The following is a 14,507-nucleotide window of genomic DNA, read 5'->3' as shown; positions in this document are numbered from 1 at the left end:
AACGGACAAGCAATATATGTTAAAGATCGCTGAGATGAATCCTTGTTGAAGGAAACCAAACTTTACAACAGAGTATTATTTTCTTTCTCGCCGGGCACATAAAGAAATGAAAAATGAGAAATGGAAACAGCTTAGCTTAGACGAATCGCTGTTCATTGTCGATGTGTAATACTCTAATAGTCTTGAATCATCATATATCATTACTTTAACATTGTTCTTTTTTTGTCTTCAACGAGGAGCTACACTAGTAATGGAAGCATCATCGACTGAACAGAGAGCAGACATATGCATAGATGGACCTGCTCTCCCTAGTTCTTCATGCCTCCTTCTGAAGAAAAATCCAGGTGGTCGTGGTACGGCAAGAGCGATCGAACTAGTAGTGAGCATCTGGAGGATTGCTGACATAGTTGGACGATCTTCAGCTTCTTCTTGAACACACAGTAAAGCAATATGGATGCACCTGGTAATTTCGTTTGTTTGATAGTTATCTTGAAATGACGGATCCACGAGCTCCAATGGCGATCCATTGTTCCATAGTCTCCAAGTCTGTTGAACATATTAATAATTAAAACTTTAGTCACTGTTGAATAAGGCAGCAAAAGTTTCAAAGAATTAGGCTGTATACTTACGTATGTGACCAAGTTACCAGCACTACCATCCATTTGATAGAAACTACTGTTCTTCTTGCCGCTAATAATCTCAAGAACTAAGACCCCAAAACTGTAGACATCTGATTTCATGGAGAACTGTCCGTACATCGCATACTCAGGAGACATGTAACCACTGCCACAATAATTAAATGTTAAGTTAATAGAACCACTAACCGACCTACAGAGGAAAGAAATGGCCAGAGGAAAACATACTAGGTTCCGACGACTCTTCTTGTATTGGCTTCTGTCTGGTCTATCCCAAAAATTCTTGCCATTCCAAAATCTGCAACTTTCGGGTTCATATCGGCATCCAATAAGATGTTACCTGCTTTGAGGTCACGATGTATGATAGTTAGTCTTGAATCTTGATGAAGATATAGAATCCCTCTAGCAATTCCTCCTATGATCTTGTACCGTCTTTTCCAGTCTAGCTGCCTTTGCATCGTAGAGTCTACACATGCGTATATTTAAAATGTTTAAAACAAAGAATGGCATGCAACTCGAAAAATATATGTTATGCTATTGAAATTAACTGACCAAAAAGGAAGTAATCGAGGCTTTTGTTAGGCACAAACTCGTAGATGAGTATTTTCTCTTCTCCTTCCAAGCAAAAGCCAAGTAGCCTTACCAAATTTCTATGCTGAAGCTTTGCCACAACAACAACTTCATTTTCGAACTCTTTTTCACCTTGTCCTGATGTCTTTGATAGCCTCTTCACCGCAACTTGTATTCCACTAGGAAATGTTCCCTACAAGGGTACATTATTTTTAAATCAGTCATGGAAATGTAGAAGTAATCAAAAACAACCCTATGGGTGAAAAAATTGTCTAACAATAGAATTTTAAAAATTCAATATAAATCCATGGCATCGTGGTTAGTGGTTACTGTGGTTTTGACAAAGGTCTACGCAATTTAGAACATTTTCAAGGTTTAATAACTCTAAGCCTACTTTATCTTGTTGTCTTATGAAATTTATACTTGTATATAAACTACATTGGAAGCCCTATGCAAGGGGATTTATAATACCTTGTAAACTTGTCCAAATCCACCTTGACCGCGAGTTTGTTGGTTTCCGAAAACTTATCAGTTGCTGCCTCAATTGCCTTAAAATCAAATTGAAGTGAGCCTGCAGTTGTAATATCGTCCCCATCTGTAGAAACAACTTAATTAAGGAAAAGAACACACAAGGATATTCATTCCAACTGTGAAGATAACGTATCAGTGTACTACTGGAGCCTTTACCAGCTAGTGGTTTAGTTTCATACGCTGTCGTTTTTCTCTTTGCCAGGAAAATGAAAACAGCTACGAGAAGCAGAAAAATAACAGTGATTGGAACAACAACAGCGATGACTATGACAGTGGAGTTTCCGCCTTCTCCTGTATTGACATAAATATCTGTATACCATCACCACATGGAGACTGTTGTAAAACATGTAATCAAAGGAACAGAGAATGTTCAGACCTGGCTCTGGTGAAGGAATTGAAATTGGCTGTGGTGGAGGTGGAGGAGGAGCTGAGCTTGGGGTGTTCTAATGTTGGATTCGTTGTAAAACGGGTAAAGCTCGTATCTAGAATTACAGCTCGGCACAATAAGCCTTCCCCCGATCTTGTCCATAGGCAATTGATTGACGATCTGATTTAGACAACGCAAACATTCCTGACTCGTCAGATCAGGAGTGCACTGAACCAGCCCGTACAAAGTCTGGAACGCTGTCAAGTTAGCCTTTCCGGTAGCGAATCTCCGAGGACTGCTGGATGCAACGGTGGCCGCTTGGTTGATCGTGGACAAGACCAAGTTTCTGAACCCAGTTTGGTTCGATGTAACGTTCTGAGTGTTGTACAAGATGATGCCTCCGTTGGTGTTAAGGGTCGAGAGAATGTTGCCGTTGGAGTATCTGAGCATACACTCGTCGTAATAGAGCGTCACCTCTCTCTCGTTCGGACACCGGGCTAAGGTTTCGTTGACGGCAAAGGCGACGCAGCTGCGGCAAACTGCCGGCGTGACGTCTCCTCGGCAGAGGAAAAGACCGGTGACTCTGTCAGGGGATTGCCCGGCGGTGTTGTTTTGGAATCCGGGGGAGTAGGAGTTGAAGGGGGAAGAGAGAGAGGACAGAAGGGTTCTGAGATTGGTGAAGTAAGTGCTGTTTCTTGTGAAAGTTGTGGTGTTTGGACAGACATGGTATACGTAATTGCGATCTAGAATCGAAACTCTGAAGAAAGTGTACCTGAGCGTACATTGGTTGTAATAGACAATGACCTCTTTCTCATTGGGACACCGAATTAAGATGTCTTTCACGGCAAAGGCAACACAGCTACGGCAAAGTTCAGGCGAGACGTCCCCACCGCAAGAGAACAGTCCGATGACTCTCTCGGGAGGGTCTCCTACGGTGGCATTCTGGAATCTAGTGGCGTAGGAGGCGTTGGGAGAGGAGAGAGAAGACAAAAGGGTTCTGAGATTGGTGAAGGAAGTACTGTTCCTTGAATAAGTTTCCGTATTCGGACAGATGTGGTATACGTAAGTGGGTTCTTGAGCAAAAACTTTGGAGCTAGTGAGAAAGGAGAAAAGGAAGATGAAGATAAAAGAGGTGCAAGAAGACATAATTGCTTTTCCTTGATTTGCGTTTTTCATCACAGCAAATTTATACGATCTATATTGTCTGTAATAGATTTAACGTGAAACAGGGGATGGTTCTTTTGACGAGTAGAGACGAAAAGTCTCCTCAAGAATAAACGATCTTGTAAATGTAAAACACTTCTTGTTGCTGAGTATGTGACAGGAATTATGGTTAATTCCGGTTTAGATATTTCATTTATGCATTTTGGTTTAGCTTACTGGTTTAGCTTTGGTTTAGTAAACACTTATATGTACACCTTTTCCCATTTACGGGAATCAATCAATCAAACATTAAAACAATCTTCTTAAACCCTAACTCTCTCTATCATCATGTTCATCATCATTCACCATTGAATCTCTGTTCTTCGGGATGATCCTTCTTCCTTCGTGGTCGTCCTCTAGGCTTTGATTCTCCGATCTCCGGGTTCTTGGTGAACCTCTGGATTGGGTTTATCTATCATTACTTGTTTTCCTGTCTCAGAGTAGGAGAACTCAAGCTTGCTAGAAAGGCGACAAAAGGAAGAGAGAACTCAGAGAAGAACCAAAGATAAACAGACGTTTATGGCTTCTGATCCGCATATAATAATATCTGTAAGATGATACAATTTTATGCATGTCAACAAGTTAGTCAACCGAATTGTTACAACTCAAATAAGACCATTTTGATATACTAGTCAAATATCTAACTTTTCTAAATTTTACAATCCGATACTGAATATTCTTACAAATTTAGCTTTGATTACGATTTCGTGGGCGTGGACATTTCATAGGTTTAAATTAGTTAATTAGTGATTAATCAAATTGAAAGGAGACGGCAAAAAAGGAGCTTTACCTGTGTAGTAAATCCTAGAGAGAGAACGATTTGAATCTTCATTTCAATCTAAAATATTATTATTTGTTTAGCCTATTTTAGTCATACATTTTTCGTTTATTGGCATCGATACGGAGCCATATATTAGAGAAAAACAAGTTTTTGGAACTCGTAGATCCGGCCATTGGAGATAACTATGACAAGTATGAAATCATTAGATGCGTCCATATTGGGTTATTGTGCGTTCAAGAAAATCCAGTTATCTACAAATCAGAACCTTCAATAGAAAGGATATAACATCTGAACTGTACTAATAATAGCATCATCTTACAGCATTCCACACAAGCATGCAAGTTATGCTTAGAACGGACAAACAATATGCCTGGTTGAAGGAAACCAAACTTTACAACAAAGTATCATTTTCTTACTTGCCGGGTACAGAATGTAAATTCAAAATGGAACCAGTTTAGCTTAGACGATTGTTTGTTCACTGTAGAGCGTAATACTTTATTAGCCTTGAATCATATATCATAACTTCTACATTGATGTCGTCTTTTGTCTTCAACGGGGAGCTACGCTAGTAATGGAAGCATCATCGACTGAACATAGAGCAGACGTATGCGTAGATGGACCTACTTTCTCTACTTTTTCGTCCCTGCTTCGGAAGAAGAATCCAGGTGGTCGAGGTTTGGCAAGAGCAATCGAACTGGTAGTGAGCATCTGGACTACTGCTGACATAGTTGGACGAGCTTCTTCTTGAACGCAGAGTAAAGCGATATGAATGCATCTGGTAATTTCTTTTGTTTGATAGTCATCTTGAAAGGACGGATCAACGAGCTCTAACAGCAATCCGTTGCTCCATAGTCTCCAACTCTGTAAAGCACATTAATAATTAAAATTGTGGTCAGAACACAACTCCCAGAGGACTTACATCAGGAACTGAATAACCAGTTTGATTGGAATAAACAGGTTTGGAAGCTCCCAACAGCACCGAAAGTCAAGATGTTTCTGTGGAAAGTTTTTAAAAACACGTTACCGGTAGGGACTAACCTGGTAGCAAGGAACATACCGGTAGATCACAGATGTAAAAGGTGTGGCCTCCCTGAATCTAGTACTCATCTTCTCTTGCACTGCTCCTTTGCGCAACAAGTCTGGAAAATCTTACCGTACGGAAGGAGCATTGAGGCAAGCGGATTATTAGATTTAAGGGAGGGTTGGATGAGGTTGCGCAATGAAGTGGTACTACCGCCAGTGGGACTGACCTCTCAGCAACTTACCCCATGGATCTTTTGGCATATCTGGTTAGCAAGGAACAATGTGTGTTTCAACAACAAGTACATCACACCGGAGGAAACAGCAACTCGGGCCTTAGCTGCAGCCAGAGAATGGAATCTTAGCCAAACTCAAGAATGCTTTGTGAAGAAAAAACAGAGCACTCCGGTGGCTGTAGCGCCTAGTGGTGTCCTGATTCGTACTGACGCTGCGTGGAATGAAAGTCTTTTGCTTGCAGGCCTGGGTTGGACAATAACTACGGAAAACCGGTCCTGCAAGTTCGTACTATATGCAAAATTCGTCGGATCTCCCCTAGTTGCTGAAAGTCTGGCCTTGCGAGCCGCTCTGCATAAATGCAAGGATATGGAGCTACGAAGAATTTGTTGTGAATCTGATTCATCTCTTCTGATCAAGGCGTTGCAGACGAATGTTATGAGCATGGAAATCTACGGTATCGTGGCGGATATCAATGAACTAATTCTTGCTTTTGATTCTGTTGCTTTTCGATGGATTTCTAGAGAGAAAAATAGGGAAGCTGATATGTTGGCTAAGAATTGTCTAGCTGATGAACAAGTATTGTATGCTTTAAATGTTACCTAACTCTCTGAATGAGTAATAAATGTTTGTGTTTCAAAAAAAAAAATTAAAATTGTGGTCACTGTTGAATAAGGCGGCAAAGGCTTCAAAAATATTAGGTTGTAGACTCACGTATGTAACCAAGTTACCAGCACTATCATCCATTTGATAAAGACTACTGTTCTTCTTGCCGCTGATAATCTCAAGAACTAAGACCCCAAAACTGTAGACATCTGATTTCATGGAAAAATGTCCATACATTGCATACTCTGGAGACATGTAACCACTGCCACAATACTTGAATGTTGAGTTAAACATAAACATATAGCAGCCTACAGAAGCAATAATGGCAAGGCTAAAACTTACTAGGTTCCGACTACTCTTCTAGTATTGGCTTTGGTTTGGTCAATTCCAAAAATTTTCGCCATTCCAAAATCGGCAACTTTTGGGTTCATATCGGCATCTAAAAGGATGTTACCTGCTTTAAGGTCACGATGTATGATTGTGAGTCGTGAATCTTGATGAAGATATAGAATTCCTCTAGCAATTCCTCCAACGACCTTGTATCTTTTTGCCCATTCTAGCTGGTTTTGCATCGTAGAGTCTGCTCTTAAAATAGTCAAAACAAAGAACGGAATGTAATTTGAAAAATATTTTAGGCTAGTATTGAACTCATCTGACCAAAAAGGAAGTAGTCGAGGCTTTTGTTGGGCACAAACTCATAGATGAGTATCTTTTCTTCTCCTTCCAAACAAAACCCAAGCAGCCTTACCAAATTTCGGTGCTGCAGCTTTGCAACAACAACAACTTCGTTTTCGAACTCTCTTTTACCTTGTCCCGATGTATTGAATAGCCTCTTCACCGCAACTTGTACTCCACTAGGAAATGTTCCCTACAAGAGTACATTATTTTTAAATTAGTAGAACTGGGTGTCAAATTACTCATCATGAAAATACAATGCTCTAATGCAACTCTGAAATGTTAGAATTCGTTACACAATATTTTTTAATGAACCTCCTGATGCAGCATCAGGATGTGGAGACTGAACTTGAATTCAACCATGCTGAGTTTGGAGCCTTTCAAGAGCACACTGACTAAAGAAGACCAAAGATGATGGTGTACAACTCAAGTCCATCTTTCCTTCCATGATATCGTCCATATTTACTTCAACTAGGAGATGCAGTCCACCTTTCCTTCCACACCCTCATCGATTGTCCACTTTGCTAGATTCGATTTACTTGAGCTTGGTTGGGTTTATCAACGAACGAATAATCCTAGTTTTGATTTGAGAATTTATCGATTTGTTGGTTTTGTTTTGTCGAAGTAATAAAATATTGTAGACATGGGAGACTAAATTAACAAATTTTAAAGTTGATTAGTTTATCCATTAAAAAGATAACTAGGTTAAGATCCGCGCCTACCGCGGAATGAATATTATATATAAAAATTATTTTATATATTATATATTTTTACATATTATAAAATAATAAATATATATTGAATAATCAAAAATCAGTAACTATTACATATACAATTAAATTGGTACGAACATATAAATCAATTTTATTAATCTAAACAATAATTTTTTATTTGATAGGATATGTAGTTAAATTTAAATGATATTAACATACATAATATATTTTTAATATTAATGCCTATTAAATGATATTTTCTGCTCATATGGTGTTTTTGATCATTTGTATTTTTAATAGCTAAAACTTTAAATCACTGATAATTTATAATTTTTTTAAAAAAAGTAAAGTTGTCATTTCTCGTTCAAAGCTTTTATCAAAAAAGTGTTCAAAGTAAATTTCGAAACTAAAATATTTATGTATTCTATAGGGTTTATAGTTTAATTTAAAATGATATATATATATATATATATATATTTTAATCTTAATAATTAATTAAATTAGACTTTTTATTTATATGATTTTGAAATCATTTGTATTTTGTCATAAAAAAATTTTAAATTATGGATCACAAGATTTGAATGTGAGACTTTTAACTGTTTTAGTAATTTATAGTCGTTTTTAAAAATTTAAAATATAACATATACAAAAAAATTCTAAATTTTTATTATACGGTTATTGTGATTTTTTAATTTATTTTAATATTTTAAAATTATGCAAATATGATAGAAGATACACTAATTTTTATCAAATCTTCAAAATCATTCATTACCATATATACTTTAGCCACATTAGGAAATTCCGTAACTTTTATTTAAGGAAATAATAAAGAACATTAATAATGAATGTGTTACAAAAAAAAACATTAATAATGAATTTATGGTTAGCTTAATAAAAAGCTTATTATATAATTAGATGAACCAATTTATTTTTCTAATGATTCTAAGAATCAACCTAGTGATGACACGTGGCTACAAAAAAAATTGTAGTGTTTCTCAATTAATATATAGGGGATTGACAAGTTTATTTTAGGATTCATTTTAGTTGAATTTTTTTATTAGTAAAAACATGTAACGTTTCCTTTCGTCAAAACATATCGTTTTCTAACTATTTTTATTCACATTTGATGATAATTTGTACGGAGAGGAATGACATAAACAATTTTTAAGTTGGAAGATATATTCGTTGAAAATATAACTATATAAGTGAGGTTGGAAGCTTTTCCTAAAGATCGTGTAAAGAACTCATGTTTCAATAACATTATAACTAAGTGATTTTTTCGTGTTCATGAATGAATATACATATTTACATTTTATGTTTGTTTGTTTATAAGTTTTAAATTATTTTATAGCTTAATACATAAATAAAAAAAATTTAAAATCGTTAAATACTATTATGTTACAATCTAAAATAGACATATGATTTAAGTAGGTTAAATCATATTAATTTTTATTGCATTTAGTTTGGTTATTAAACTTAGTTTTGTAAATATATATTTTTTAGAGTTTTGTATAATTTGATATTTTTTTTTCAGAGTATTTAATCATTTTTGGTTTATAATGAGGTGTTTTAAGATTTTGTATAAGCAAAACCCTGTAATTTTTAGGACATTTTAATATTTTAATGTTATTTTGAAATATAATTAGAATAAAAACTGGAGTATTGATCGATTTTAAGTTTTATAAGCAAATCAAACCTTTAAATTTTTCAAAAAATAATTAATTTATAGAGTTTTAGAACGTAAATAATCCACAACTAAAAAGTTTGATTATGCGGATTTGGTTATTTCCGATTCAAAGCAATTGATAACCATAACTTTAATTTTTAATTACATATTCCTTTAAATTATTTAATTAGTATTAAGTTAGTTAAAACAAAAAAATATCGAAAACATGATATGACATGAGATGATTATGTTATACTTTAAAAATATATTTAATTAATATATTAATATTATTAAATTAAGGGAAATTGTCAAAAATGCCAAATTTATAATATCACTTTTCATGTTTACACTAATCACTTTTACTATTATTTTTAAAAAGAGAAAATAACATTTATAACTCTAGGGTTAACTAGACTTAGGGTTTACAATAGAGGGGTGGAATAGGTTTTTGGAATGTGAAATTTTGGATTCCAATAAATATATAAATAAATATAAAAAATACCTAAAAATTTAGAAAATACTTTCAAAAATAGTTTTCGATTATCAAAAAGAAATTTTGAAAAAAATTATTCAGAAAAAAATTAAAAAAAAATTATAAAAATTCGAATTTAAAAGTATAATTCAAAAACATAAAAAATATTTTTAAAATTTTTATTTATTTAAATCATTATTTATTATAGATATATAGAGAACAAATGTATAAGAGTATTTTTCCCTTTTCATGAAGAATATATTTTTAAAAATGTCTCTTCAATGTTGGTAAACATGAATAATGGTACCAACAAAGTGATAAACATGAAAATTCTTCTTAAATTAAATTCTTTCATTTAAAATATTTCTATAATTATATTTATATAATTAATGTGAATGCAACTTTTAAAGCAGAATTCTCAACAAAAAACAAAAAAAAATTATTTACAAAAACTTTCTATTTTGGGATATATTATATTTATCTTTTTCTGAAAAATAATTTGAATAAAAAATATTACTTAGGAGAAAAAAATATATAAATAATGGTAACTATTGTACGTAATAGATTCGTTAAGGGTATATATATAATTAATATTTGTAAGAATTAACTTGAAAGCTACACGTAAAAAAAGTTAAATAATATTATGTACAATTTTTAAACTGTAGCATATTAACATATATGGAGAAATAGGTAAACAATGGATTAATACCTTATAGACTTGGCCAAAACCACCTTGACCGAGTTTGTTTTCTTGGGAAAACTTATCGGTTGCTGCCTCGATTGCTTTAAAATCAAACTGAAGTGAGCCTGCAGTTGCGATATCGTCGCCATCTGTAGAAACGACTTAATTAAGGAAAAGGACACACAAGGATATTCATTAAAACTGAGAAAATAGCTTATCACTGGAGTACTGGAGCCTTTACCAGATAGTGGTTCAGTTTCATAAGCTGTCGTTTTTCTCTTTGACCGGAAAATGAAAACAGCTACGAGAAGCAGAAAAATAACAGTGATTGGAACAACAACAGCGATGAGTATGACAGTGGAGTTTCCGCTTTCTCCTGTATTGACATGGGAAGAAGTGTTGTTTTAGCAAATTTTAAATGTCTTATAAAAGAAAACTTGTAGCTAAAACATGTAACTAAAGGAATAGAAAGAATGTTCAGACCCGGCCGTGGTGAAGGAATTGAAATTGGCGGTGGTGGAGGAGGAGCTGAATCGAGCTGAGGTTGAGGTGTTCGATCGGCAGCGGCTTCATTGTAAAACAGGTAAAGCACGAACCTTGAAAAACAGCTCGGCACCATAACTCTTCCCCCGATGCTGTCAGTGGGCAACTGATTGATAATCCGGCTTAGACAGTCCAAACAGTCTTGGCTCGTCAGATCAGGAGTGCACTGAACCAGTCCGTTCAAAGTCTGGAAATCAGTGTAGGCATTTATAGTATCGAATTTCCGGGAACTGTTGGATGCCACGGTGGCTGCTTGGTTCATCGTGGACAAGACCAAATCTGTGAACCTAACTAGGTTCGATGTAATTTTCTGGGGGTTAGCCATGGTAAATTCTCCGTTGGCGTTCAGGGTCGAGAGAATATTGCCGTTAGAGTGTCTGAGCATACACTCTTCGTAATAGAGCGTCACCTCTCTCTGGTTCGGACACCGAGTAACGGTTTCGTTGACGGCGAAGGCTACGCATCTACGGCAAACTTCCGGCGTGACATCTCCGCGGCAGAGGTAAAGTCCGGTGACTCTGTCGGGAGGTTGCCCGACGGTGGCGCTCTGGAATCCGGTGGCGTAGGAAGCGTTGGGAGAAGAGAGAGAAGACAAAAGGGTTCTGAGATTGGCCAAGTAAGTGCTGTTTCTTGAGCAAAAGTTCTGAAGCTAGTGAGAAAGGAGAAAAGGAAAAGGAAGACGAAAGTGGAAGAAGGCATAACTGGAGTTTATTGATTTGTGTTTTTCATCATGTGAATATCTATATGATATAATGTATAATGTCTCCTTCACCGGCAACGTCAACCAACGTCAACGTCAAGCGATTATTATAGGTCAAATAATACCATTTTGATATACTAGTCAAATACTTAACTTTTCTAAATTTTAAAATCCGACGATATTGAATAGTCTTGGAAAATTAGCATCAAACTTGTCATCGATTTAGAGTAGTCTAATTAGTAATTAAGGATACCGAAAGGAGCGGGCATGAAACGGAGCTTTAGCTGTGCAGAAAATCCTAGAGTGAAAACGATTTGAGTCTTCATTTCAATCCAAAATATTACCTTTTTAGCGTATTTGTCATAAATTTTCTTTAATGTGCATCGATACAGACACATTAGAGATAAATCTTTCATGTATCCATTATATATGGATCCATTCTGTCACTGAAGCAGAGGCTAGATCCTCATTCCAAGCCCATTGCTACTTCGTCTCCTCCCCTTTAATAGCGGAGGGGCTGGCAGTGCGCGAAGCAATATTGCTATGCATAGAGAAGGGCCATCGGCATGTGCACCTAGAAACAGACTCGATCAACCTCGTTAAAGCTCTCACGACTGGGCCTCCAGCAATTGAAATTTACGGAATTGTGGAAGATATCACTTGTCTGTCTGCTGCTTTTGATTCGATTTCCTTTTCTTGGATCCCACGCAATAGGAATAGGGATGCTGATGCTCTTGCTAAGCAAGCTCTTCATAATGAATCTCTTGTAATGTCTCCCATAAACATTGGGTTTTAATTTTAATGGAAGTCGGTGTTACAAAAAAAAATATGGATCCATTCTAAAACCTTGAACTTATTGCTTATCAAAAGAAACTTTAGACTAAAATTCTATTAACGTCCATTTGTCGAAAATACTAAAAGATTTAGTGTCTTAGATGCATTATATCGCTTACGTCTCAGGCACGTAATAAGTGAAGAGTGGAATTGGTTGACGATCTTTAGAGCATCATTATCCCAGCAATCATGAAAAGTTGTTTAAATTATTTATTTTTTGTCTGAATAAAAAAATAAAAAGTTAAAAAGTGCACCAATCAGCAGGTCACCACGTGTTGGTGGGTTTCACATACAGTACAAGCAACGAAGAAAGCTCGGTACTTTTTGCATGCGGAAACGACGATGCTTGTGTTTTTGGTGGAGCCCAGACCATAAGCAATCTTTTTTGCTGGCATAAAGATGCTCTTAGATCTCTTGTCCATTCCCGTTCTTGTGAGCAGTCACGCCCAAAATCAATCATAGGTTCCTTTCATTCTTTATGAGGTTTAATTATATAAAGCCCATTGTTGACTAGTGAAAAGGGGTTTTGTGGGTAAAATTAGGATTCTGCGCCATTATATACATACACGCAGGAATGGCTTTTTTTTTTTTTTTTTTAAACACACTTGCATTAAAACATTCAAACAAAGGTAGGTGGGGCAATTAAGCCAAGTTCAAAAGATAAACTCTGTTTTGCTAGGGTGTCTGCAACAATATTGTTGTCTCGAGAGATCCATTTAAAAGAAACGAAATCAAAAGAGGAGGTAACTGAGAGGATATCAGTTAGAATTCCATAAAGACTAGCGAGGGATGCTTCTGTCTGCAGGGCTTTGATCAAGACCGCTGAGTCCGATTCGATTCTGATCCGAGCTAAGCCCAGTTCCCTGCACTTCAGGACCGCCTCGCGAACTGCTAAGCCTTCAGTGACTAACGGCGAGCTCACATGGTGAGCAGGGGAGGAGAATGACGAGCTTCTGTCTTGCGAGGCAATTGTCCACCCTAGTCCTGCAATATTCAATCTTTCATTCCAAGCAGCATCAGTTTTTATCAGGGCGCAATCCATAGGATTTGTAACTGAAGATGGCGGAGTCCGGGCAGACTGTGGGTGTGAAATTTGGCTGGTGGCCCATTCGCGAGCACAAGCCACTGCCTTTGAGAGCGTTTCCTCGGCGGTGAAGATCCTGTCATTAAAAACAAGCTTGTTCCTAGCAATCCAGATTTGCCATAAGATCCAAGGAGCTAAGGGTCCTTCGAATATGCCAGTGGGAGGTAAGTTTTTCTTGCTTATAAGGTTGTTCCATATACTCCTCAAAGCTATAGATTCGCTGTACTCAATGCTAGGAAAAACAGGGGCTGATGTCCAGACCTGTTTCGCAAAGGAGCAGTGAAAGAACAGATGATCTATAGTTTCAGGAAGATTGCATCTCTTGCATTTTCCCTCCACATTGATCTGACGAGCTCTGAGTGCTTCTCCAGCTAGGATGGCCCCGTGTATTGCTTTCCACACAAACAGTTTGACTTTTGGAGAGATCTTTAAGTTCCATACATTCTTCCTCCACTCATATGAAGCGTCAACCTGTGAGAGTTCCAGTTCCATGTCTCGGTTAGAGAGAGCAACCGCGTAGCCCGTCTTTGTAGAGTACTCGCTTGAGGTTGTGTTCAGCCATGAGAGCTTATCCGGAGCCCCCGTGAGACTAGGTTTGATTGCCAAAATTCTATGTTCCTCAAATGGGAGAATTCTCTGGATCATGTTCCGATTCCATTCCCGTGTAGACGGTAGTAGAAGATCAGCCACTGTTAGGTTTTGGAATTCTTCCGGGGGTGGTCCCATCGGCCGTAGTGGGGAAGTGATGCTGAGCCAAGGCTTCTCCCAAATGTTGATACTTTCACCATTTCCCCCTTCCCAGCCTGCGCTCTTAAGGATGATGTCCCTTCCTACCAAGATTCCACGCCAACCATGTGAGATAGCAGTCTTTGCTGTTACTACCAAGAAATCTTCGGTGGAACAGTACTTTCCAATTAAAATTCTTCCTAGCACGCTATCTGGTTTGTTGATGATTCTCCAGCTGATTTTTGCCAAGAAAGCTTCATTGAAACTTTGAATATCTCTGAAGTCGAGCCCTCCTTGCTCCTTGGGTCGGATTAGCTTGGACCAAGCGATCCATGCCATTTTGCTGCTTTCGTCGCAGTTATCCCACCAGAATCTAGTGAGCGCTGATTGGATTCTTTTACAAAGAGAGACTGGGAGCTGGAAACAAGACATAGCATGGGAAGGAACCGCTGAGAGCACACTTTT

At 36.9% G+C, this 14,507-nt stretch overlaps 2 protein-coding genes across 2 annotated transcripts; both read right to left on the bottom strand.

Moving 5' to 3' along the window:
- Nucleotides 1–15: 15 nt before the first annotated feature.
- On the bottom strand, nt 16–3,265 carry LOC106306768 (putative cysteine-rich receptor-like protein kinase 23). The gene is given in 9 exon segments (XM_013743517.1): nt 16–546; nt 630–783; nt 864–1,101; nt 1,188–1,398; nt 1,677–1,706; nt 1,709–1,800; nt 1,893–2,027; nt 2,113–2,160; nt 2,163–3,265. Coding segments are annotated over 9 exon segments (2,313 nt in total). The 5' UTR covers nt 3,250–3,265; the 3' UTR covers nt 16–228.
- A 1,371-nt stretch (nt 3,266–4,636) lies between these two features.
- Nucleotides 4,637–6,519, bottom strand: LOC106331171 (putative cysteine-rich receptor-like protein kinase 20). Its single transcript, XM_013769502.1, has 4 exons — nt 6,290–6,519; nt 6,073–6,209; nt 5,353–5,447; nt 4,637–4,948 (listed from the first exon to the last, which is right to left on the bottom strand). Exons 1-4 carry the CDS (start codon nt 6,517–6,519, stop codon nt 4,637–4,639), a joined length of 774 nt encoding a protein of 257 aa, XP_013624956.1.
- Between the last annotated feature and the right edge of the window lie 7,988 nt (nt 6,520–14,507).

Source organism: Brassica oleracea, chromosome C1, assembly GCF_000695525.1.
Source record: "Brassica oleracea var. oleracea cultivar TO1000 chromosome C1, BOL, whole genome shotgun sequence".
Taxonomy (NCBI): Eukaryota; Viridiplantae; Streptophyta; class Magnoliopsida; order Brassicales; family Brassicaceae; genus Brassica; species Brassica oleracea.
This window is presented reverse-complemented; position numbering and strand designations above follow the sequence as displayed.

What these genes read in the sequence shown, in the direction of transcription:
- LOC106331171 (XM_013769502.1), bottom strand. Translation starts at nt 6,519, where the DNA reads ATGCAAAACCAGCTAGAATGGGCAAAAAGATACAAGGTCGTTGGAGGA. An exon ending in TCAAATGGATGATAGTGCTG is followed by an intron (nt 5,448 to 6,072) that starts GTAACTTGGTTA and finishes CTCTGGCTGCAG; the next exon opens with CTAAGGCCCGAGTTGCTGTT. An exon ending in TATGCCAAAAGATCCATGGG is followed by an intron (nt 4,949 to 5,352) that starts GTAAGTTGCTGA and finishes TGTGCTTTACAG; the next exon opens with AGTTGGAGACTATGGAGCAA.